The 24,107-nt window shown below is 33.0% G+C and overlaps 1 protein-coding gene across 1 annotated transcript; it reads right to left on the bottom strand.

Moving 5' to 3' along the window:
- Nucleotides 1-456: 456 nt before the first annotated feature.
- Nucleotides 457-24,081, bottom strand: LOC117320205 (the record flags this gene model as incomplete). The annotated part of the gene is made up of 9 exons (XM_033874863.1): nt 23,333-24,081; nt 19,866-20,018; nt 18,773-18,820; nt 17,080-17,150; nt 13,662-14,006; nt 12,119-12,274; nt 11,465-11,563; nt 1,005-1,103; nt 457-617 (listed from the first exon to the last, which is right to left on the bottom strand). Coding segments are annotated over exons 1-9 (1,253 nt in total), but the record flags the coding sequence as incomplete, so codon positions are not given.
- Between the last annotated feature and the right edge of the window lie 26 nt (nt 24,082-24,107).

The raw sequence follows: 24,107 nt of genomic DNA on the forward strand, positions 1-24,107 counted from the left end.
GATAAAACTTTGCAATCATTAAATAAAATATGACTGAATTAAACACTTCAAAGTCATGTTTTAGACTTCTAAGTTAAATTAATCGTTTACTAGACTCTGAAAAAAATCAGCAACTTTTAAAATGGCTATATTTGTCTTCAGGACAACATGTGTATCAAGAACACGTAAAAAAAGGTTTTCTAAAAGTAAATGAAAGCTGAAAAGCAATTACAAATTAGCTGTGCCAGCAGTAACATAACGGAAAGTTACAAGTTTGGTTAGATATTCATTTATCTTTCTCAAATTTGTACCAATACCAAGTTATAATCACAAGTTTGCAATAAATAACTGCTGAGTTGTAAAATATGTTGTTTGTTATTTGGGAAAATTCTGCTATTATTCTTATTTTTCTGTTTTGTTACCCATTCTGTTATGTTATGAAGCTATCCAGTCTAATCAAATAAAGAATTCACAAACATGATCCTAGCTCTACACTGATGGCATGGTCTCCCAGATGACTGCAATTGCACTCCACAAACCATGCAGGCAGTGTGCCCACATGGCATAAAAAAGGCTGACTTGGGCCTTTCATAACAGATGCAGCATTTAGGACCTCCGTCTGGAATCCGTAAGCTTACCTACATATACAAATAAAATATGAAAGTGATACTTAGCGTGAGTGACAGTATCTAATTCACAGAAAATTGTTTATTCTATTTATCTGTGAACAGTAATCTGATATTGTTGGCATGAATTTAACTATATGGGGCCAGGATGTATTAAAAAAAATTAATGATAACAATTTAATAATTAATAATTAATAATTATCATGTCTTTGCAAAATGTACAACCTACATAAATGTCTAAATGCTTTAATGGCAAGACATGCATAAAGAATGAAACTGCCGCTACAGAGATCTTTCTTAGACCTATAAAACTATTTATAGATCTCAACAGAAATTTTCAATTAATGTACAGTTACAAATAGCATTAAATGAATCTATATTTCCAAATTAAAAACTTACTGTTGGAGTACCTGCATCCGTGAATGACGCAGCTAAAGGTACCGGTACATGCACAGATGATGGTGATCCCCCCGATGCTTGTGATGGGGTGCCCAATGTCTGAATAAAAACAAAAAATATCAAATACATGTACAACATATTGAATAGTCGGGTCCTCCTTTGATTAAACTTGGTAGCCCTCTATCACAGCTTTCTAATAGCCCAATATCAGCTCTCTAGACCTCTTGTGAATGAGACAAAGTTGATTGAATGAAAAGGTTGATGCTGGACAGAACGTCCAGACGGACGTATGATGGATGCCACACCACAGCGGGTGAGCTAAAATCTTCACTAACTCGAAGAACTCACGACCATGTCAAATGCTTGAGTTATATTCATGGTATTCGACGCATAAGAGGTTGGTCATTGACCTTCAGTAAACTGTTCACAAACAATCGTCAATGACATTGTAATACATTATTATTCAACAGTATAAATATTAATATACAGAATTTTCGAAGGTTTACCCATTGATAAAATCAATCATTCAAATTCGTAATGGTTTGTACATGAGGAAGGTCAAAATCTCAAAGGTCAAAACCTGATTCAGCAATTAAATAGTGGATTATTTTAATACTATAGACATAAAGGAAACATGACATGTTTCTGTTAGAGGAATGAGGGGTCAGGTCTCTGAGTCTTTTTGTTAATTAAAAACCACAAAAAAGTTAATACAAGTATTTGTTAAATGTTAAAACTACATAATAATCTCACTACTTTAATCAGGCAAGACAATATGCATAAAAGAATGAAACGGCTGCTACAGAGATCGGTTGAATGGCTGACCAGTAGAGGCGGTGAGTGTTAGTGCTCCAGTTTATTAAGAATTATCTTGGAAAAATCTAAAATAGCAACACTCTCTCTTAAATGAACTTGTAGTCCGTGTAAATTTGGACCTCTCTATTACAAAAGTGGTGTTTTCGTTCGGCTGGATATTGTGTTTTTGGACTTGACATTTCCTATACATATTCGATATTGTACATGTGTGGTATTTTGACACGATGTCATTAGCACGTACAGGTAAAAATGTACCGAGTGACCGAATTCACTCGCCCATGGACATGAGTGGTGAGGCTCCCAACGGGAGTGGTGTTAAGCCTGATTCGGCGCACGAAGAAAATAATCTCACAAAACATTATACGTGCAAAGGCTTTGATGACATAGGGAAATGTTTTGTAAAACTCCACCTTCAAATATCTAATATACAAGAAGAAGTTGGGTGTCTTAAGACAAAAGTGTCCAATTTAGAACAATTCGCCGACCATACTAATGATAGCATAAGGACTATCCATGAACAGACCGTTCCAAACATTGAGGACAAAATCACAACAGTAGACAATGAGAGGGTCAAATTAGATATGTGGGGGAGGAAATGGAATTTGATAATTAGAGGTATCAAGGGTGATTTAAAAGAAACCCCACGAAATACTGAGAAGGCTGTCAGGCAATTTCTTATGAAAACCCTGAAAATGGAGGAAACTTTTTCGAACACCGTTCTCCTCACAGCAGTCCACAGACTCCCGGGAGGGTCCGAGGGATCTCGTAATATCATAATAAGGTTAAGCAGCCTGTTAGATCGGGATGACATCATGAACGCTGCATATAAACTTCCAAAAGGTTCCGGCTTTAGTGTCGTACCTGACCTGCCAAACAGTGTGAGTAAACGGCGATCTTCTTTACTGGAGAAACGTCGGAGGATGCCCCCCCAGGAGAGAATCAAATACAACCTGGTTTATCTTAAGGATTTCCCATTTGTGGACTTGGTCGAAAAACACCGAAGGTAATCGATCATTGTAAATGTGAAGGAACGTAGTATATTACTAAACCAGTGACTGAACTTGCTTAACTTCTGTTTTTTTTTTTTTTTTTTCATTAATATATAGTTATTATAAATGATTGTATACATATGAAATGTCTATACTAGTTTAGAATGGGTGTACTGTATGGTAATCAACCACTCTATAGTTTGAAAAATATGTGTTCAGATTTCTCTCTAAGAGTTTATAATAATGTCTTTGTACTACATATATACATATGTGTAAACTTGAATCAAATTTGCTCTTAATTAAAAGACTACTTACACTTTCTTTTAAGAATTATAATGTGGTCATAAGTACATTCGGACTTGCACATATATGGGTATGTAGTCTAACTTAAAGTACCGATATAATATGTCACATAAAATATGAACATATATTTTTACACTGACTGTCACTATAATTGTTCTTATAATACATTTTGTTATAGCTCAAGCAGATAATTCTAGCGATCTTAAAAAAATTGAATTATAACTTGCTCATTAAGTATATTTACACGAACACACTCCCATAGTGTGACTCGGCTTTTCACCTGTGTACGGGTATGCGACGACGCGCACGTGTTTCATCACATAATACATGGTGTTTATTGTTGACATGTTGTCGTAAGGAATGAAGTTTTCCTATGTGAATTCAGAAATGGAATATTCGTTTTTTGTTTTAAATATATCTTATAAAAGTGAGTCTCAAAATAATTCTACATCCTTCGTAATTTCTGAAGTACATTATTGTTAACATCCCTAAGAGTTGGTTCTGTGATCAAAAGATTCATGATTATTATTAACATTAATAATTATAATTAATTCTTAGTTAGTTTTACTACATGCTTGGTGTATATGCTTTACTAGATGTGTTTATAACAGTGTTGAAATAATGTTTGTTCAATTTATTGAAATATTTCCAGTGTTCAAATATACAGTTGAATTCAAATAGTTTAGAAAAAAATATTAAGCTGTTGATTGTATAAGTGATTCCCTTAAAGACAGATTTTATTATCCCACAAGTTACTCTATATATATATATAAAATATATTTCCTCATTTGATAGTTCATTTCCTTTTGGCAATTTATTTGAAAATACAAACAAACACATGATTTTCCATACAATGGATGTACTACATACTGTATGTATATAGTTATCAACCACTATATTGATTGAAAAACGTGTTCAGATTGCTCTCTACGAGTTTAAAAATAATGTCTTTGTACTGCACATAATTCTTGAAAAATCAAATTTGCTCTTAATTCAGAGACTACTTACACTTTCTTTTAATAATTATAAGGTGGTCATAAGTACATTCGGACTTACACATATATGGGTATGTAGTCTAATTTAAAGTACCGATATAATATGTCACATAAAATATGAACATATATTTTTACACTGACTGTCACTATAATTGTTCTTATAATACATTTTGTTATAGCTCAAGCAGATAATTCTAGCGATCTTAAAAAAATTGAATTATAACTTGCTCATTAAGTATATTTACACGAACACACTCCCATAGTGTGACTCGGCTTTTCACCTGTGTACGGGTATGCGACGACGCGCACGTGTTTCATCACATAATACATGGTGTTTATTGTTAACATGTTGTCGTAAGGAATGAAGTTTTCCTATGTGAATTCAGAAATGGAATATTCGTTATTTGTTTTAAATATATCTTATAAAAGTGAGTCTCAAAATAATTCTACATCCTTCGTAATTTCTGAAGTACATTATTGTTAACATCCCTAAGAGTTGGTTCTGTGATCAAAAGATTCATGATTATTATTAACATTAATAATTATAATTAATTCTTAGTTAGTTTTACTACATGCTTGGTGTATATGCTTTACTAGATGTGTTTATAACAGTGTTGAAATAATGTTTGTTCAATTTATTGAAATATTTCCAGTGTTCAAATATACAGTTGAATTCAAATAGTTTAGAAAAAAAAATATTAAGCTGTTGATTGTATAAGTGATTCCCTTAAAGACAGATTTTATCATCCCACAAGTTACTCTATATATATATAAAATATATTTCCTCATTTGATAGTTCATTTCCTTTTGGCAATTTATTTGAAAATACAAACAAACACATGATTTTCCATACAATGGATGTACTACATACTGTATGTATATAGTTATCAACCACTATATTGATTGAAAAACGTGTTCAGATTTCTCTCTACGAGTTTAAAAATAATGTCTTTGTACTGCACATAATTCTTGAAAAATCAAATTAGCTCTTAATTCAGAGACTACTTACACTTTCTTTTAAGAATTATAAGGTGGTCATAAGTACATTCGGACTTACACATATATGGGTATGTAGTCTAATTTAAAGTACAGATATAATATGTCACATAAAGTACGAACATCTAATTTTACACTGATGAATAGACTGTCACTATAATTTGTTATTCTAGTACATTTTGTTATAGCTCATGCAAATAACTCTAAGTATCTGATTTTTTTTTTTTTTTTTTTGTTTAAATTATAACTTCCTCATTAAAATATCTTTACACGAGCACGCTCCCATAGTGTGACTCGGCTTTTTCACCTGTGTACGGGTATGCGATGACGCGCACATGTGTCGGTTTATTGTTGACATGTTGTCAGTGGATTGATTGTAATGAATGAAGTTTTCCTTTGTGAATTTAGAAATGGAATATTCGTTGTTTGTTTTAAATGTCACATAGAAGTGAGTGTCAAAATAATTCCACACCCTACGTTATTTAGTAATATTCAAATAGTTTTAGAAAAAATAATCAAGCCGTTGATTGTGTAAGTGATTCACCTTAAGACAGTTTTTAGTATCGCACAAATAATTACTCTATCTGGCCTTTCAGCGTAAACATGAGAACTACAGTAACTGTATCTCATCTCTGACTCGAAATCTGAAAGAATTGTGTATATTGTGCATTTGTACATCTTCATGGAAGTATATCTAATCGTTTTGTAGTTCATTTCCTTTTGGGAATTTATTAGAAAATGCAAAAAAACACATGACTTTCCATATTTTTCTATCCTTTTTGTTGTTTTTATAGCTCTTTTTCCCTCTGTTCTCTTGACATGTATTTGTTGGAGCATAAATTCACCGGTCATTTTTTATTTATTTAATTTTTTTCTTATTTGGTTACATTTGATGAATTCTCATCACTCGTCTCAATAATTGCTAAAACCTACTTTACATTATAGTGTTTAAGCACTGCTGTATATACAACATTTACTTTCAGTTTTGTTCTATTGTATGTGAGATGTGTGTAAGTACTTTGATGCGTGACAGTAAACTATATTATAGCTATTTACTACCCATATTGCCTTATAAAAACCACTTGTTTGTACCAACTCAAAACCTTTCTTTATTGATACTATATGTAGCAATATTGTTTTTAAATTACTATTGATGAATCAACGAAATTGTTATGATGATTTATCAATCGTACATTTAAATGTAAGATCTCTTCGGAACAAGGTTGATCTTATTAATACTGAATTCTCTAATCATGATATTATATGCCTTACTGAAACTCACTTGAATGATGAAATAGATGATTCTGATTTACACATTGCATCACATCCTAACATATACCGTAAAGACAGACTAACACAGCATGGTGGTGGCATTATGATATATTCTAAAAATAACCTGCTAATAACTCATAGAACTGATCTTGAAACTGAAGACATAGAGCTTATTATCATAGAAGTTAGCACTTCCAGCAAAAAATTACTTCTCTGCTGCCTGTATAGACCTCCTAATGCAAGAATAGATTATTGGAATAAACTTGATAATATCTTGGATAATCTGTCCAACACTAATCTTAATATCATTATTACAGGTGACATAAATGTTGACTTTATAAAAATGAAATCTAATGCGCACCTTGCGAGATTAATTACTAAATATCAATTAAATAACTTAGTACAATCACCAACACGCATTACTAACACCTCTGCTACCTTAATTGATGTATTTATTACTAATAATGTAAATATTTTTACTTCAACACAGGTACTTTCTCCTCTTTGCAGTGATCACTGCCCCATTCTCGCTAACATTTGCTTCAAAACATTGAAAACTAAGTCATACAAAAAAACTACATTTAAATTCAGGGAAGCGAATTGGGAAGCAATTAATCAGGAGATAAGTAATAATGATTGGGATTCTATAATTAACAATACTAATAATATAAATGAAATTTATTCCATCATCACTAACAAACTAAACTCTGCTGTTAATTCCTATATACCTCACAAGACAATTCATGTACATCCTAATGACAAGCCATGGATGACTGGTGAAATTCGTCATAAATTAAGAACAAAAAATAGACTACATAGAATAGCTAAAGATAAAAACAGGGAACAAGATTGGGAAAGATTTAGAACTTGTCGAAATGATACCATTTCAATTATTCGACAAGCTAAAAGTAATTATCTTAAGAAACTTCAGAACTGTCTAGCTGACAAATCAACACATCCAAGAAAATGGTGGCAGATAGCAAAATCTATAGGTAAAATAACTAACACCAGTACTAATTCTAAACCTTTGAAATGTAATAATAAAATCTTTATCCACCCTCAAGATAAAGCCGAAGCACTAAATTCCTATTTTACTTCAATTGCATCCGATATTACTGATACTGACTTGCCTGAATTACCTCCCCTTTCTCCATTTGAACTTTCTAATATTATTATAACCAAACAAGATGTCTCTGACCAATTTAACATTCTTAACAAAAACAAACCAGCTGGTCCTGATGATATTTTACCTATAATTGTAAAGAACACTTCTGCATTAGTATATCCTCTAATGCTTTTATTTAATAAAACTTTGTCTACTGGTGAAATACCTGATGTACTTAAAACATCAAATGTTACTGCTCTCTATAAAGGTAAAGGAGATATCAGTGACCTCAACAATTATAGGCCTATTGCCATTACATCTATTTTAATCAAAATTTTGGAAAAGATTATTTTTAAATATTTATTTAACTATATATCAAGTCATAATATGTTAAGTGTACATCAGTCAGGATTTCAACCCAGAGACTCAACAACTAATCAATTAACTGATATTTATAATACTATAACTAGTAATCTGGACCAAGGCAAAGATCTACGTTTTGTTTTCTGTGACATAAGTAAAGCATTTGATCGGGTTTGGCATTTAGGACTTTTACATAAGCTAAAAAGTTATGGTATTAAAGGCAAATTATATAATTGGTTTAAAGCTTACTTATCTGACAGAAAACAAAGGGTAATCTTTGATGGTTATAAATCCAGGACCAAACTTATTTCTACAGGGGTTCCTCAAGGATCTGTCCTTGGACCATTTCTTTTCCTTTTATTTATCAATGATATTACTAACAATGTCAAATCTCATATAAAACTATTTGCAGATGATACCTCTCTCTATGTTGTAGTAAATGATAATAATGACCTTGAGTCTATATCTGAATGGGCAAAACGATGGCAAATTCTTTTTAATCCAAATAAAACTGTAGCTATGAATTTCACACGAAGACACACTAGTAATCACCCGCAACTTTCATTCAATAATACCCCAATTGTACAGCTTGATCACCACAATCACTTAGGTCTGACATTTAACAGTAAAGGCACATGGTCTGATCACATCTCTAATATTTATAGCAAAGCTAACTCCAGATTGAGTATCCTTCGAATTTTAAAAACTATTGTCGATAGGAACACCTTAAAAACTTTATATGTCTCCTATATTCGACCTATTTTGGAATATTCCGATGTAGTATGGGGTAACTGCACTAAATCTGAATCGGATCTGCTAGAAACAGTTCAATTAGAAGCTATGCGGATAATTACTGGTCTCAGACGTGGCACGTCCCATCACATACTCTATACTGAAACCCAACTTGAACCACTATTTATACGAAGACAAAATCATAAATTGATTTTCATGTACAAAATTCTTAATAACTACGCACCAAATTATCTTACTAACATTATCCAACCTTTTATAAATGTAAATAATACTTATAACTTCAGAAATAATAGAGTTTTTAATATTCCGCAGTCAAGAACTACTAATTATATGAATAGCTTCTTTCCTTCTACAATGGTTAAATGGAATGAACTTGATCCCTCTTTACGAGACTCTATGTCAATTTCAACATTTAAAAAGAAGCTTATAAAAATACCTAATACACCTGTCTCTAATACGTTTATCAATTGTGTTCCGAGAAAACTTAATATCATTTTATGTCAATTAAGAAATTCTAAAAGTGATCTTAATTTTGATAAATTTCAAGATCACCTAATTGATGATACTTCTTGTAATTGTGGTGCACCTAGGGAAGATCTTACTCATTTTTTCTTTCAATGTCCTTTGTATGATAATATTAGACATTACATTTTTAGTATTCATGACTTATTAGGCTACTTAGATTTGCACTGCCTATTATATGGTATCAATAATGATTCTGACCATTTAAATAATACCATCCTTATAAATGTTGATTCTTATATAAGATTATCAAAGCGTTTCTGTACTTACTCGTGAAAAATACACATATATGATATAATATGATATTTGTATATTAATAATGAAAAATATGTTAACTGTATATTAACAATATTCTCAATGGGAATTACATATAAAAGTGTGTAAGTGGGTGTGCGTGTGTGTGAAAGCTGAATTAGGTTATAGTTAGAAATGTACATATCTACCGGAATAGAAGAAGACTGATATAGGCATAGCCTGTTGTCTGATTCTTTTGTAAATACTCATTTAATGACTGTAATTGATGTACTTTGTTAAAATGTATTTACAATAAAATATTTTTGAAATTGAAAAAATCTTTCTTAGAAAAATATTTATAGAGATCTTAATAGAAATTTCCAATTAGAACACTGACATGTCAGAAAAGGCCCCGCAAAGTGTCCTACCTTAAAAGAAATTTGATTACAACCAAGAGTCTACTGACCTTGACCCTGGCCATGTCATATTGAACCTTTATGATAAATCCTGAACAACTTCTGTTAAGGGACTATAGCCTTAAACATCATTGTTATCAAAAGCTGTAAAACGTTGAAGTTCTCATGAGGATGTTAAAAAATTAATACTTTAAATTAAAAGTGACGGCAACCTTATTTCATCTGAATGTAAAAACCTACAAAAATAAACTTTGCGGGCACTCTAATTTATAAATTAACGTTCGTACCCTGATACAGTGCATGCGCATAAATTGCACATGAAATCAAAACAGCATTACAACTCGTAAGCAGAACGCTGCCATACCTTGTATGTACAGTTGTGTAACATCTCGTTCCCTTCAAGAAAACGAAGTTTATAGCCCGGTGATCTGTTACATTGTAAAACCCAATGTTGTTTGTACAAAATCCATTCATCTTTTCAAGTTAGAATCACATATGTCATAGAGGAATGAATATTTAATTCTCCACGCGTGTCTCTGTTTATATCGACAACCTATACACATACACATACACATGTATTTCCTGCGCTCTGACCCGTGACTGCACGTCGGCACCTGTTCAGTTTTCCTTAATTTGGCTTTCTCCGTGAAGTACATGTATTGTACACATTTCTAAACCCCCTGAACTTATATTTATAGAACATTTTTGCTGCACAGCCTCGTGTATCACTATATCTTTAATCCATTTCACTATTTGTAAGAAGGAATCGTCGTAGTCCTTTTTAATTCTTAACCATTTTGCATTATAATGCAAGGAAATATTTATCAGAAAAAATGCAACATTTTATTGACCTCTGAATGTGACATCAAACTTTTTGACCTTGATCTGAAATTACCATACTTATTTGTCCTTGACCTTTTAATTTGACCTTTGACCATGACTTTTGATATGGTCTGTTGACATCATGCTAAATTTTGAACATCATTGCTTAATAATATTATAGGAAAACATTGGCCTTTGACCTTGATCAATATGTAAAATTTGACTTTGACCCCTGATTTTGACCATTGGTCAGTTAACTCGTTGTTTATTTCTTAACAACTTTGCTTCATAATGTTATAATCAAATATTGAGCAGTTAAGACCGACTAACTTTTAATAGGTTTTATCATGTTAATGTCAAAATCCAATATGGCCGCTTTAATTATAGCAGCTATTTTGAATCTGATTTGCCTGAAATATTACACAGCTGATCTAGGATGCATGAGAAATTATTTCAAATTTGAGACAAATCCTTCATCTCCTTCAATCATTTTTGTGCAAAAGAAACAAAACGGACAGACAGACGGACAACATGATTACTATAGGGCACCCGCATCTCTCGATGCGGGGCTCTAATTACAAGTACACTTACAAAAAAAATGTTATAAATATCGAAAGTCCAGCATCAGAGAAAATTAAATTTGAATTAATGAAATGAAATATCATCCTGTTTACATATATCATAAATAAATATAAGGGTAAACAAGTATTTTGGTATATGTTCACTATATGTAAACTATATTTAAATTGTCTATACCGACAGTCATAATTTTCACTGGGGTTTGGAATTTGCGTTCTGAAGAAAATGCCTAAACCCCCGCAAAATAAAAGCACTTTACAGTAAATGAATCTATATTTCTGAATTAAAAACTTACTGTTGGAGTACTTGTATTCGTGAATGATGCAGCTAAAGGTACCGGTACATGCACAGATGATGGTGATCCCCCCAATGCTTGTGATGGGGTGCCAAATGTCTGAATAAAAACAAAAAGTATCAAATACAACATCTTGAAATGTGTAACATTCCAAAACTGTAAAGATTTTTTGTAGATACAATAACTTTCATGGATCTAAAAAATATCAGTTAGCAGCTTCTGGAATGCCGAACACCTCTGAAAAAATTATTTTGCTTACATTGGTTATCTTCGCACTTTGACAGTCAGTTTAACTTCCATGGTATACGCCAAAAATATACCATAATATTTTTTTCTCATTTTTCCAAAAATTGTAGTTGGTTTTATTGTCAGTGACCAAGAAAAAAATGCAAAAAAAAGGGTTTCGCCATATTGGATTGATTTCCTCTTGTCTGTTAAGAAAAAAAAGGTGTGAGAATAGTTCATCATATGTTAGGTATGTTGGATAGGGAAATTCTACCCGAGAGTGTAGAACTTTGTGTCGGAACCTCGGTAAGCCTCGATCAGTTGACCAAAATTCTAAACTTTTGGTCAGGCAGCTGGATGAATTACGATGAGTAGCTCACCATCATCAGAAGGCGGACTGAAAACATTGCAAAAAAGGCATATACATACCATTGAGCTCTGTATAGCTGCAGGAGATCCAGTTGCTATAGGGGCACCAACAGCCGCTGTCGTAGTACAAGTGGAAGAGGCAATGTACCCAAACCCCAAATCGGGCAAAGAAAAGTCTGAATCTGAACTAGACGTTTCAATCTCATATGTGAGAAGCTGGAACATATTTTCAAAACTAAAATGTAAACCATGCAATCTTTCTTCATGGCAATTATCAATTTTTCATAGCTTTAGGTAATATTTCATTTAATAACAGTAATCACTGTCAGACATCAATTTAAGCCATATAGGGTTGTGTGATGTATTATAGTTAATTATTACGTTTCACATTGTTAGTCAATGTTGTTTATAGTAACCAAGTTGCATATTTATGTAACCCAAAACGAAGTGGGGGACATATTGTGTTTGCTCCGTTTCTTATTATTATTATTACGAACAACTTGGTAACTATTTCCAACAGGACAGTTGCCATGGAAACAAAAAAATGGCCTATGATTGGTCGAAATTTAAATGTTGTCGGATTAAGATGAAAATTGGTACATTAGGGTAATAAGGGATTGCGAACAACGTAATAACCAGCTCGAAATAGTCGGTTGCCATGGATATAAAATATGGACCTCCGATTGGTCGAAATTTAAATATTGTCTAATTAAGATGAAAATTGGTACAAAGGGGTTTTGAGGGATAGCAAACAACGTGGTAAACCATTTTGAAAAGGTCAGTTGCCATGGAAACAAAACATTGACCTCTGATTGGTCGAAATTTAAATAGATGAAAATGGCTACGTAGGGGTTATGAGGGATACAGATCACAATGATACGACTACGGGGTATTTTGGGGGACATCTGTAATGGTTCCCATTACAATCAGTACTTGTCATATGTGCACTACATCACATACACAAATTCCAAGTTTATTTGCAGTAAAAATAATTCTCAGTTTCAGTACGATTAACCCTACCTTCGATGATTGTGACATAATATTTTTATATTATATCAAATGTCATAGGAAGGTTAGGTATTATCAACACACAAAATGTGTTTGATAAATGAACTTGAGACATGCATATTGATTCTACCAGAAAGATATAGAGGATATCTAACAGTGTCTTCATTAATACCAAATATATTTCACGACTGGGGCTATTTTTTTTATATTTTTCACGAGTGCGCAGCACGAGTATAAAATATCAAAATAATTAGCCACACGAGTGAAATATATTTGGTATTACTGAATACACTGTTAGAGTTTCTGTTTATTACATTTTTTAATGAAAAATCTACTCTGTATGCTAACCAAACCTTCATCGAAGGTTTTGTAAACAAAAAGACCCAGTTGTGCCCCCTGCTCCTGTGCCGACTTGCATGTCGGGCTTTCTGATTGGTCAATTTTTTTTGCATTTTGTAATTTTTGATTTGATTGGTCAAACCAGCAAAAGTGATATTTTTCACTAGTGAAGAATATCACTTTTATGAAATGAATATTTTTGATATTTCACTGGTAAAAATGTAATAAGTCGGTTTATTCAACCTATATACTATACCTTGGGTTTGGTCAATAAATAAATCCGGGCCTTCTGGGAGTGTAGTGAGTCCACAAACGACCCCAGTGTAAAGCCACTAACGGCAATTGTTTCACCTTTAGCATTTCCCAGCTTCTGCTCCATTTTTGCTATCTTCCCTGTGAAATTTTTTCCACTGGGGAAAAATGTGTTTTTAAGATTTTCCATGACATCTTCATACGCCAATGTTCGTACTAATTTCAATGGCCTCGGCCCTATCTGTAAGTGGTTCTTGCTACTTTTCATGATAGTGTATGAACTTCTGGAATAACTGTAATGTTGCCACCCAGCCACAACCGTAATGGGTCCTTGGTTCTTCTTTTGTCCCTGCCAAAATAGTATTTTTAATACATGTACTAGCTAAGAAATATTTTTAGTTTTAAAAGAAAACCACACATTGACTTCACTTGTTTTAACAAATACAGAAATAAATTTGTGTGTGCACATATTTGTAATTGTTACCAGAGTTTAAACAAATATGAAAAGTTTAGAAAATGTTTATGAAACCAATGTCCCCACTTTCCTTTACTTTGGCCATAGTATCTGGTTACAATTTGCATTTCATCAGACAGGACACAATGCAACGGGATGTGACAGGTAACATTATTTGCCACCAAAATAAACAAGAGCCCAAGAGAGCCTGTATCGCTCACCTGGATATTTCTGCAGATAATATGCCAAGGGTTTTGATCTGCCACAATAGTACTGCATTAAAGTATGGCATTTTATATCAGTTAAGCCCAATTAACCACTTTTGGTTCCGCCCTATAACGATGTTACAAACCAAATATGAGTGACATATCCATTGCTAAGTTACACAGAAGTTGTTTATGTCATTATAGCCACATTGACCACTGAGGTCCTGCCCCTCTGTCTCAGCTAGCTAGTCCACCATTTGTATAATTTTGATTCCCCACCCCATAGGGATGTTACCAGCCAAATTTGTTTAATTCTGATCAGCGATCATGAAGAAGTCGATTGTTGACGGATGCCAGACACCATGGTATCGCATCATGCAGATCTTTGGAAAACTATGCACATAATATTATTTGATCTATGACCTTGGATAATGATCACACTAGCTGTTCCAATCACAAGGATTGTACTTTTTCTGTGGAATAAATAGGTATGCAAAAGTTTCAGATATCTTAAAAAAATGTTCTCATCAGGTAGAATGTTGAACATTGAATGCAGACGATATTTAAATTTGAATAGAGTGCAATGTTTCTATACATCAAACATTTTCAAGTCTTAAACAGCTTAATTGAAAGAGAATTTAATGCAGTGAAAACCTCTCATTTCTGATGTCACTTTCAAAAAATACTAAAATGACTATATAACTGTAAAATATATGACATAAAATAACAACATTTTCCATACTTGCCAACTTTTTCTATGAAATCTTATCTCATAAAGCATTTACTTAATGCCCTAATTCTAGCACATGATTTTAGCTTAAAAAAATAACTCTATAAACGTACTTATGAAATGATCCCATCCAAGTTTAGGAAAGAATGTTACATTTGCTCCGTATACAAATAAATAACATCTTCAACCAATTATTTGCATACTGTATCGTTGCATTTCCCAGCATATGTGAAAATGTTTATACTTACACAGTGATCGATATTCAGTTGAACCCACATTAAGGATTTAGACTCTGTTTGGAGGAGTGACCGCTTGCTATTGAACTATTTTGTACAAACAACAGGGTTTTTCCAAGAGAAGCTAAACCAAATCTTCCTAATAAACCATATTTAAAAATCCTTGTGTGTTACTCAGTAGAAAAGGTTCTAATTAAGTAAGTCAACCTACAGCAATATGTGCTACATGCACAATTAAAACACTCAACTTTTGGTTTTTGTGGTTAATTTATATGGATCATGTTTCTAATTTCACAAACAGGGTCTAAATCCTTAGTATGATCTCGGATATAATGAAATACCGCTTAATTTGAACTAGAAATTAATCCAAGTTCAAATGCCTTCATCTTCTTTGTTGATGTTTATCAATTAATTTGAAATCAGTTAATTCAATGGGAACAATTAACGATTGAAAAGTAATTTGAACTTATACAGGCTGTGGATAAGAATGACAAATCTAAAAGTTAAATTGCAAGGAATTTTGAAATTAATTAACCCAAGTACTCTAACCGAGGTTTTGAAAAAAATATTAAGACAAATGATTATTGTAGATACTGGTGCGTCATGAATCGAGAATATTCCAGAAGTTCCGGACTTGGATATTCAGTTGTGGAACCTGGAATCCTTCATATATGTAACAAACACATGTTGATCACTTTTTTAAGACAAAAGTAACTCTGATTTTTTTTGTATATTTGCTGCATACAAGTATATTGCTAAATCAATTGAATATAAAATTATCTAATTAAATCTTAAAACTTTGATTAAAACGAGAATGAGATGTTGCATATTATATTTCAGCATATATATGCTGAAATCAATTTCTTCTGTATTATGTTCGTTAGTGATGAACCGATTGTGATAATCGATTGCGTTCCCTCATAATCGATGATCGGGTTACACAGTTCACTATGATATAGCATGCAAATCATACATATATGTATGGTAAATATGGCAGGGCTCGCAGACACCTCCCCAGGAAATAAGTCTATTGTATGGAAATATTTTTGAATTTCTCAAGATTAACTAATATAGACTTCTAAACGCCCGGGTAGTCTTCTCTGTCCCTATTTCAGTTTTGTTGTTATTTGAACATTTTTGGAAATCATTAAAGATGAAAATGTAGAATGTTTGTTTCAAAACGAATAGTAATTTGTTCTATTGTCTACTATTGACTCATGATATGCCACTCATCAATCACATAATGTGTAATAAAACGCTAAGCAACACATGACTTATGTCCTAATACATTTCATTTCAGTACTATGTACATTACCATAACTTTATTATGCATATCTTCCAAAAATACTTTCATAGGACTAAATGTCCTATAAATATAATAATAATTTATTAAATAACTAAATTTATGTATACATCATACATATAATTATTAGATATTTGGGCATTAATTTTTGTTTGTTTGTTAATTTGTACAAAAAATCAATGTACAAAAAATGCTTTTCGGAACCGATCATTATCGATAAAATCGCATCAGAAGCACTTAAAACCAATTCCAAGCGATAATCAATTTTGATATTTAGCCGATCATACATCACTATAATGTTCATTCTCAGTATAACATTGAAAATCAGTTAATTTGAAGCTTTTTTTTCATTCCCCATGATTTAAATACATGTATAAACATGTTCGACTGCATGTGTTTCATTTACCAAATGTCAAAACTCAAGCAACCAAATAATGCATCTAGACTATGCACGCTTCCTAAAATAGATGCTGTTATCTAATGCAATACATACCAGTAATGGTTTAGTAACCTGTCTTTGCTTCATCTTTTCTATTAATGCCATCATCCTTGGTGTGGCATCAGCTGAAATTAAGAAGAAAGTTATGAGATGGCCTTTACCACTCACTTCAATATTTGAGTAGATACATGTATAGCAAAGTTTCATATCTATATAGCTGCTATAATAGTACTTCTGCTGTACAATACAGTGATTAAGGCATACAACTTACTTGTAGTCAAATACACATGTAATTGTATGAGCCATATCCATTGCTTACTTAAGCCAGACCGATTGCACAATTTTTAATTACCAACCAAAAATGAGTTATGACCATCATTTACTTTCCGAGAAGAAGTCGTTTATATCATAGAAGCTTCACTGACACATTTTAGCCCCACCCCTCAGGACTCCGCGGGGTCAGCCCAACCATTTGTAAAATTTTATCTATCAGTACGACTGGCAGACAGCTGATGCCACGGTACAGTATAAGCTCACCTTGGTTATTTGGACCAGTTGGGCTAACAATTCAAATTAATGTAGAGGACATTCAAACCTTCCATCTATACAGAGTATTTGATTCTACCTGGGATATCTTAGAAATGAGACAATGATTATGAAATTTTGTGAAAATCGTTTTTGAAAAGTCTCCAGGGTCATATCATATAATTCACACTTTTTGTGAAAGACCTTGGCTTCAGACCCTTCTACATGTGTCTATGGTGAGTATGTTTCTTGCTACATCACCATCATCATCATCATCATCATCATAAACTGAAATTGACATCAATATAGTTATAGGAGATTGACATGTCCAGGCATATTCAAAACAAAGTTAAGAAACTGTTGTTTATATTATATTTAGGTTAACAAGCTAATTATGTTTTATATGTAGTTGTTTCATCAAAATCATAGATATATGCCTCATTTAAAATGCAAGTAACAGTTTGAATAATTTAAACCAAATGGGAATATCTATTCATTCTAAGTGTTATTTACCAACATTGGTGACCAAATTGAGTTTATATACACACTATTGTGTGACAATTAGATTTCTAAACACCAAGCACTATAGATTCTTACAATTTGGGATTAGCTATGCATGGATGACTGTTTAATTGAGACTTTACTTTCCCCTATTGGACCCGCGCAATAGGCCCCTGGGGGATGGGACCTCTGGCTTAAACAAAATTGATTCCCTTTCCGTAGCATGCTTCACAGCAAACATAAACCCAATCATTTCATTCCTGCAGTAGAATATTAGAAGGATTTTAAAGAATTTACCAACTTTCCCCTATTGGGCTCCATCCCTCTGGCCCTTACATTTGGGGCTGAGATCCCTGGTTTATACAAAATTGATCCCCCTGCACCCTAGCATATGCTTCAGACTAAATATGAACCCAATCCCTTCATTCCTGCAGTAGAAGGAGGATTTTAAAGAATTTACCAAATTTCCTCTATTGGGCCCGATTGACATCTGGCCCCTTCGCGTGCTAGACCCTTGGTTTATACAAAATTGGTTCCACTTTGCCCAAGGGTGCTTCAGACCATGAAATTGTGTCAAAATCCATTCAGTGGTTCATGATTAGTAGTGATTTAAATGAAAAGTTGACATACGGATGAACACCACCCCATACCATAAAAATGCAAAATTCTTATATGCCAATCAGACTGATGTCTTTTGATAAAATTTACTCAATGAACTTACAAAGAGTGCTGTCTGCAGAGCTTGAACCACTGCAAGATGTAGAGCTACCTGAAAAAAAATAACATTCTGATTAATGCAGAATATAATAAACACATTACAAAAGGCCTTATAATTGTAAAGTATTTTTGAGAGATTGTATCCTACAACAAAGGTTTGGTTTTGTTAATTTACGTCCTATTAACAGCCAGGGTCATTTAAGGACGTGCCAGGTTTGGGAGTTGGAGGAAAGCCGGAGTACCAGGAGAAAAAACACCGACCTGTGGTCAGTACCTGGCAACTGCCCCAATTGGGATTCGAACTCGAGACCCAGAGGTGGAGGGCTATAGCGATAAACTTAAGACGCCATGCGCCTTAACTACTCGGCCACCGCGACCCCCATACAACAAAGGTATGTGATAATTATCATGCTATATTGATATTGTACGTACAGTGATCAATCTACGATTATTTTTCATGGGTCCTTTTCAATCTGTATCGCTAAAACAATGGGTCCATTAGTGTTAAAGTGACCAATTTCCATAAATTTAATGGGTCCTTTCAAAATTCTGTAAGTCCTGGACGCGGGACTCGCACGTAGATTTATCACTGTACGTAGTTTCCATTTCCCTTCCAAATAATACTCTACAAGCTTATATTGACAATATGCAATATTCAGAATTACATGTACACATCTGGTAATTATAGGAATATATTTCAACAGGCCTAAATACATGTATATTTATTATAGTTATCATTTTCAAAAAATTACTCTCTCAAATCAACATTGATTCTTGTCAGTATATATATATATATATATATAGTTTCATGTTTTCTGTTTTGTTATGCAAATCAGAAAGGATTTATATCCATTCCATTTTAGATATTAGTAATGCATAGCTTAAATGAAAGTTATGATAATCAAATCAGCAATTTCAGTGTTATAAAATCATAAACTTTGGTAAAGAAAAATTGAGAGTAATTTTGTAAACATCAATGAGTTTGTAACTTCAACATATACTTTTGTCATATGTTCATGAATCTCATCAATTGATTACTTTCGACAACATCAAGATAGCCCTAACCAACTCCATGAAAAAAAAAAAGATTAGGTTACCTGCAACTGGTTGCCAAACATCATCATCTACAAGTAGGATGAGTTTTGTGTTTGCCGGAAGCGTTTTGAAATAGGATGTGTCAATTTCTGTGCCATCTTCTTCCAGCACAAAAGTAATCCTAGCAGTTGAATCCAGTACAAACTTCTCTTTGCCTAAGAAACAAGTTTATATTGTTATGGTTAAAATTATTACCATCAGAACATAACTAACACCAGCATAAAAACATAACTAATACCAGCATAAAAGTAATAGCATTTATTAATGCTGTTACTTTTATGCTGGTATTAGTTATGTTCTGATGGAATTTATTCTTTAATATATACTTGATGAGCCCTAGCATATAGAGAACAAGACACCTAGAGGTCCTGTATCACTCACCTCATCCTCGGCACCAGGTGAAAATCGCACTATCGCTTATTTAAGCGATAGTGCGATTTTCACCTGGGACCGAGGATGCACTCACCTATAGTATTGCCAGCAGCAGAGCAACTACAATTTAGCTTATAATGTATTTTAATTATAAATTCCAAGCACAAAAATTAAGTTATAGGCATTGTTAATTTCCACTAGGGAAAAAGTAAATGTCAATAATGCGAAAGTGATCCCTTTTTGACATTCCCATTAAGTCCCCTGCCACCAAGGGATTCTACCACGGACTTAAGTCCGTGATTCTACCAGTACCACTAAAATTGAAACAATTATCCATTGCTTAGTTTCCAAGAAGTCGTTCATATCAACATTTTCGTCCATTAAACAATCAGTGTTGCCAACCTATATATATATATATCTGGTGATAACCAGGGTTATGGGGTAATGAAGCATAGCAAGAACCCATTGAATATTTCTATATTATTTAATTTAATCTACCAAACACTGAAAATTTGCATTTTTAATCAAAACATACAAAAAAAAATATTATGAAAAAAAATTACGAAAAACAAATAAAATAAATATAACTAATTGCATGAACAGAATTGTACAAAGCCTTGTTTTTTTTCTACATACAATTAAATATTTTAATATTTTTGAAGTTTCAATTTTATGAATCGTTCAAAAATACCTTGTATTTTCTCATTTTATTTTTCATCAGTTTAATAAATTAAACCACAATACAAAAATCAAAATTATTTGAGTTAATAAAATTTTGACCCCTTATATACAGAAAAAATCCGGATTTTTTCAGACCGCCTTCCGTTTCTATTTTTATCATTAGTTACCCAAAATGGTGGCCATTACGATACATATACTGGCTGTGGGCATATGCATATGCCGACATATGTCTTTCCATGTGAGTACTAAGTAAATCCTCCAGCCATCATCTTAGTGTTTGTTTTTGAAGTAATGTTCCATAATTCTGCTCTCAAATATGATTAATTAACCGTGTCTTTGCCAGCCTGGTATGGGAATGGATGCCTTAACTGACATCGTGATGCATGACCGACTGTCTTTACGATTTCGTTGTCACCGTCGTTGTAAGCTGAAGCTTGTTAGACTGAATCTGTACTTAGATAATCGTCCTATATATAGTTTCTGGTGTGCGCATGAAGATTTGGTGTGGTGTCACTGTGCACGTAAAAACATATTTTGTTAAAGTTCTCAGTTAGTTAAAATCCATACATGTACTAGTAGGTCAAGTTGACAGAATCTTCTAATATGTAATATGTGTTCTTGGCTATAACTACATATGCATGTAGTTCACACTTCTATTGTGTTGTGTAAACACAGTCCCTATCGAGGGGGGTCATTAGAAGCCCTACAATCCAATTAATTTGTCCTTTAGGTGACCTGACAATTTAAGTGATTAATTGAGGTTCTTGACATACATATGTATCTGAAATCTGGTCACTCGGGTGTTAAAGCTCAAAACATGGGTTATTTGATGACCAGACCGGTCAATCGTGTTAATATGTATTTTAAATTGTCTGAAACCCGGGTCAACACTGGGAAATCGGGTGAGTTGGCAATACTGAAACATTTGGCAACATACTAGACTAGAAGTTGTTTGGTACAGTAGCTGTTTCAAGTTAGGCAGGGATGAATTTAATACAATAAAATACACAGCCTAATAAGGGGTTGTATACATGTATACATGTAATATATAATACCTACTGCATTATATTAATGTAATATAATGCAGTAGGTATTATATTACATACAGTATAGTTCAGGCTTTAAATCAAGTTTTCAAAATATGAGATTTGGTTAGATATTTCAAATCTTATAGAGAAGACTGCGAAGAAATAAAATGATAAAGCTATACTTATCATATATTTAAGACTTTACATATTATTAATGTACAATTAACATTTACCTTTTATGTGTTTATAAGATATTTTTATAATCAAACTAAGTTACTGTACTCTGACGTAGAGATGACATACAATGTACAGGTTACAATTTTTCAAATCTGAAATTGATTTTATTGTACAAATTTCTTATGGTAGCCTTCTTTACCATGTGATTTTTTGTGGAGAGCCATTTTTAGGGCTCAAACTTGGAAACCTATATAATACAGACAGTATTAGTCCAACAATCAACAATCCATGATGAGATATCATGAATATAACTTAGCAAAGGTCTCTCAATCCAGTCAATCACTATATTTGCAGTTAGTATACCAGGGATACATGTTAATTGTGTACTGGCTTATCATGACATTCTTCTGTACCATGAATTAGATTGAGGAAAAATATCTTATCCTAGTTTTCCTAGATCACTATTTGTACCACACAATACCCTGTGCTATTCCACTCTCAGGCCAATGTATAAACTGTTGGATAAATATTTTCCACTAGTGGAATATGACCTTCCGGTGTTTTGATTGGTGGATAAGTTGAACTTTGACACGAACTGCAATTGTTATTGATGTCATCATTCATCAATAATCAAATGATAACACCGCGGTGTCCCGGCCAGCACTGGTATTTTATAATGGAAAGTGCACATGATTCAATCGAATTTCACCATAGTGTTGTGGTAGAAACAGGTCTCATAAGTTATTTTAAAAGTTACAATATTATAGACACTCGCTAACGCTCTTGTCTTTCTGCAACTATTAAAAATAACTTACTCATGTCAGAGTTTGTGAAATATTTTCCATATCCAACAAACACTATTGTATAACCTCTATTTATCCAACCTCGGATCACAATGATTACATTGACCTCAGGTGTCTTTCTGGGGTATTTTGGGGAAATTGAATTACAGCGACACTCACAGAGATTGACCGGGTACAAATATTTCCTAAAAAACTTGGGATTCTTTTCCGCATTTTAAAAAATCATCACAATTGGGAATTTTTTAGTTGATTTTGTGAAAATATGAGGCTAAAATGCATTGGGAATTGGGTCGATGGGCGCACCCAGTATTATAGGCAGGAAAACACTGGACCTATGGCCTAGTGATTATTTTCATTTAGTAAATAGTAAAATGTCCGCATGCGCTATAGATTCCTAGCTATACTTACAACCATCTTTCAAATCTTCAAATGAAGAGGCAACAACGCCCTTCCTAGCCTCCCTGTCTCTGGAAAAAACCTTGAAAGGTTTTGTTGTCTGTGTTGCTTCCTCGAGTTCGTTCTTTTCCATTTTACTGAGTCTGTAATTTTTTAAATAAAAGTATGAGCTATGACATATTTCTAAATATAGACCAATATGAACTAGGCCTACTTACAGTTATTTCTAGTTGGTAATGCTCATTTTTAGGAAGATCCGCATGTGTGTTTTACGATGATATTTTTTGCCTGAATTAATCCCAATATCAAAATTTCAACAGTGTAATATCGTTGGACAAGGCCTTACCTACCGCCTCAAACAGTCCCGCGTCAGGAACAACAAAGAAGTAGGCCAACTAACTCGAGAAACCGACAGCGGGCTCGTAAATCCGGAAATCAACGTATATAACTGATGCAATTTCATTGATTTATTTTAACTAGATAAACCGCATAAGTACTCACAAGGCTAAAACAATGGTTACTGTGTAATTACCCCTATTTATACAAAAAGAGATAGGAGCTCTTTTTTAAATTTGTAAATATGGTTAAGTTTCACGTTGCATATATAATACGGTGCAATGGCAATGCTATCTTATAAATACAGCATAAACAAAAAAAACATAATTAATTCAATCATTAACTTCATACATGTACTTCTACGCATTTAAATGGGAATTATATTAAATTATAATCTGTATTATTAAGTAAAGTACTTACATGCAGCCAGCCTTCTTCATCAACAGCAAAC

The sequence above is a fragment of the Pecten maximus genome, unplaced genomic scaffold (assembly GCF_902652985.1).
Source record: "Pecten maximus unplaced genomic scaffold, xPecMax1.1, whole genome shotgun sequence".
NCBI classification, from domain to species: domain Eukaryota; kingdom Metazoa; phylum Mollusca; class Bivalvia; order Pectinida; family Pectinidae; genus Pecten; species Pecten maximus.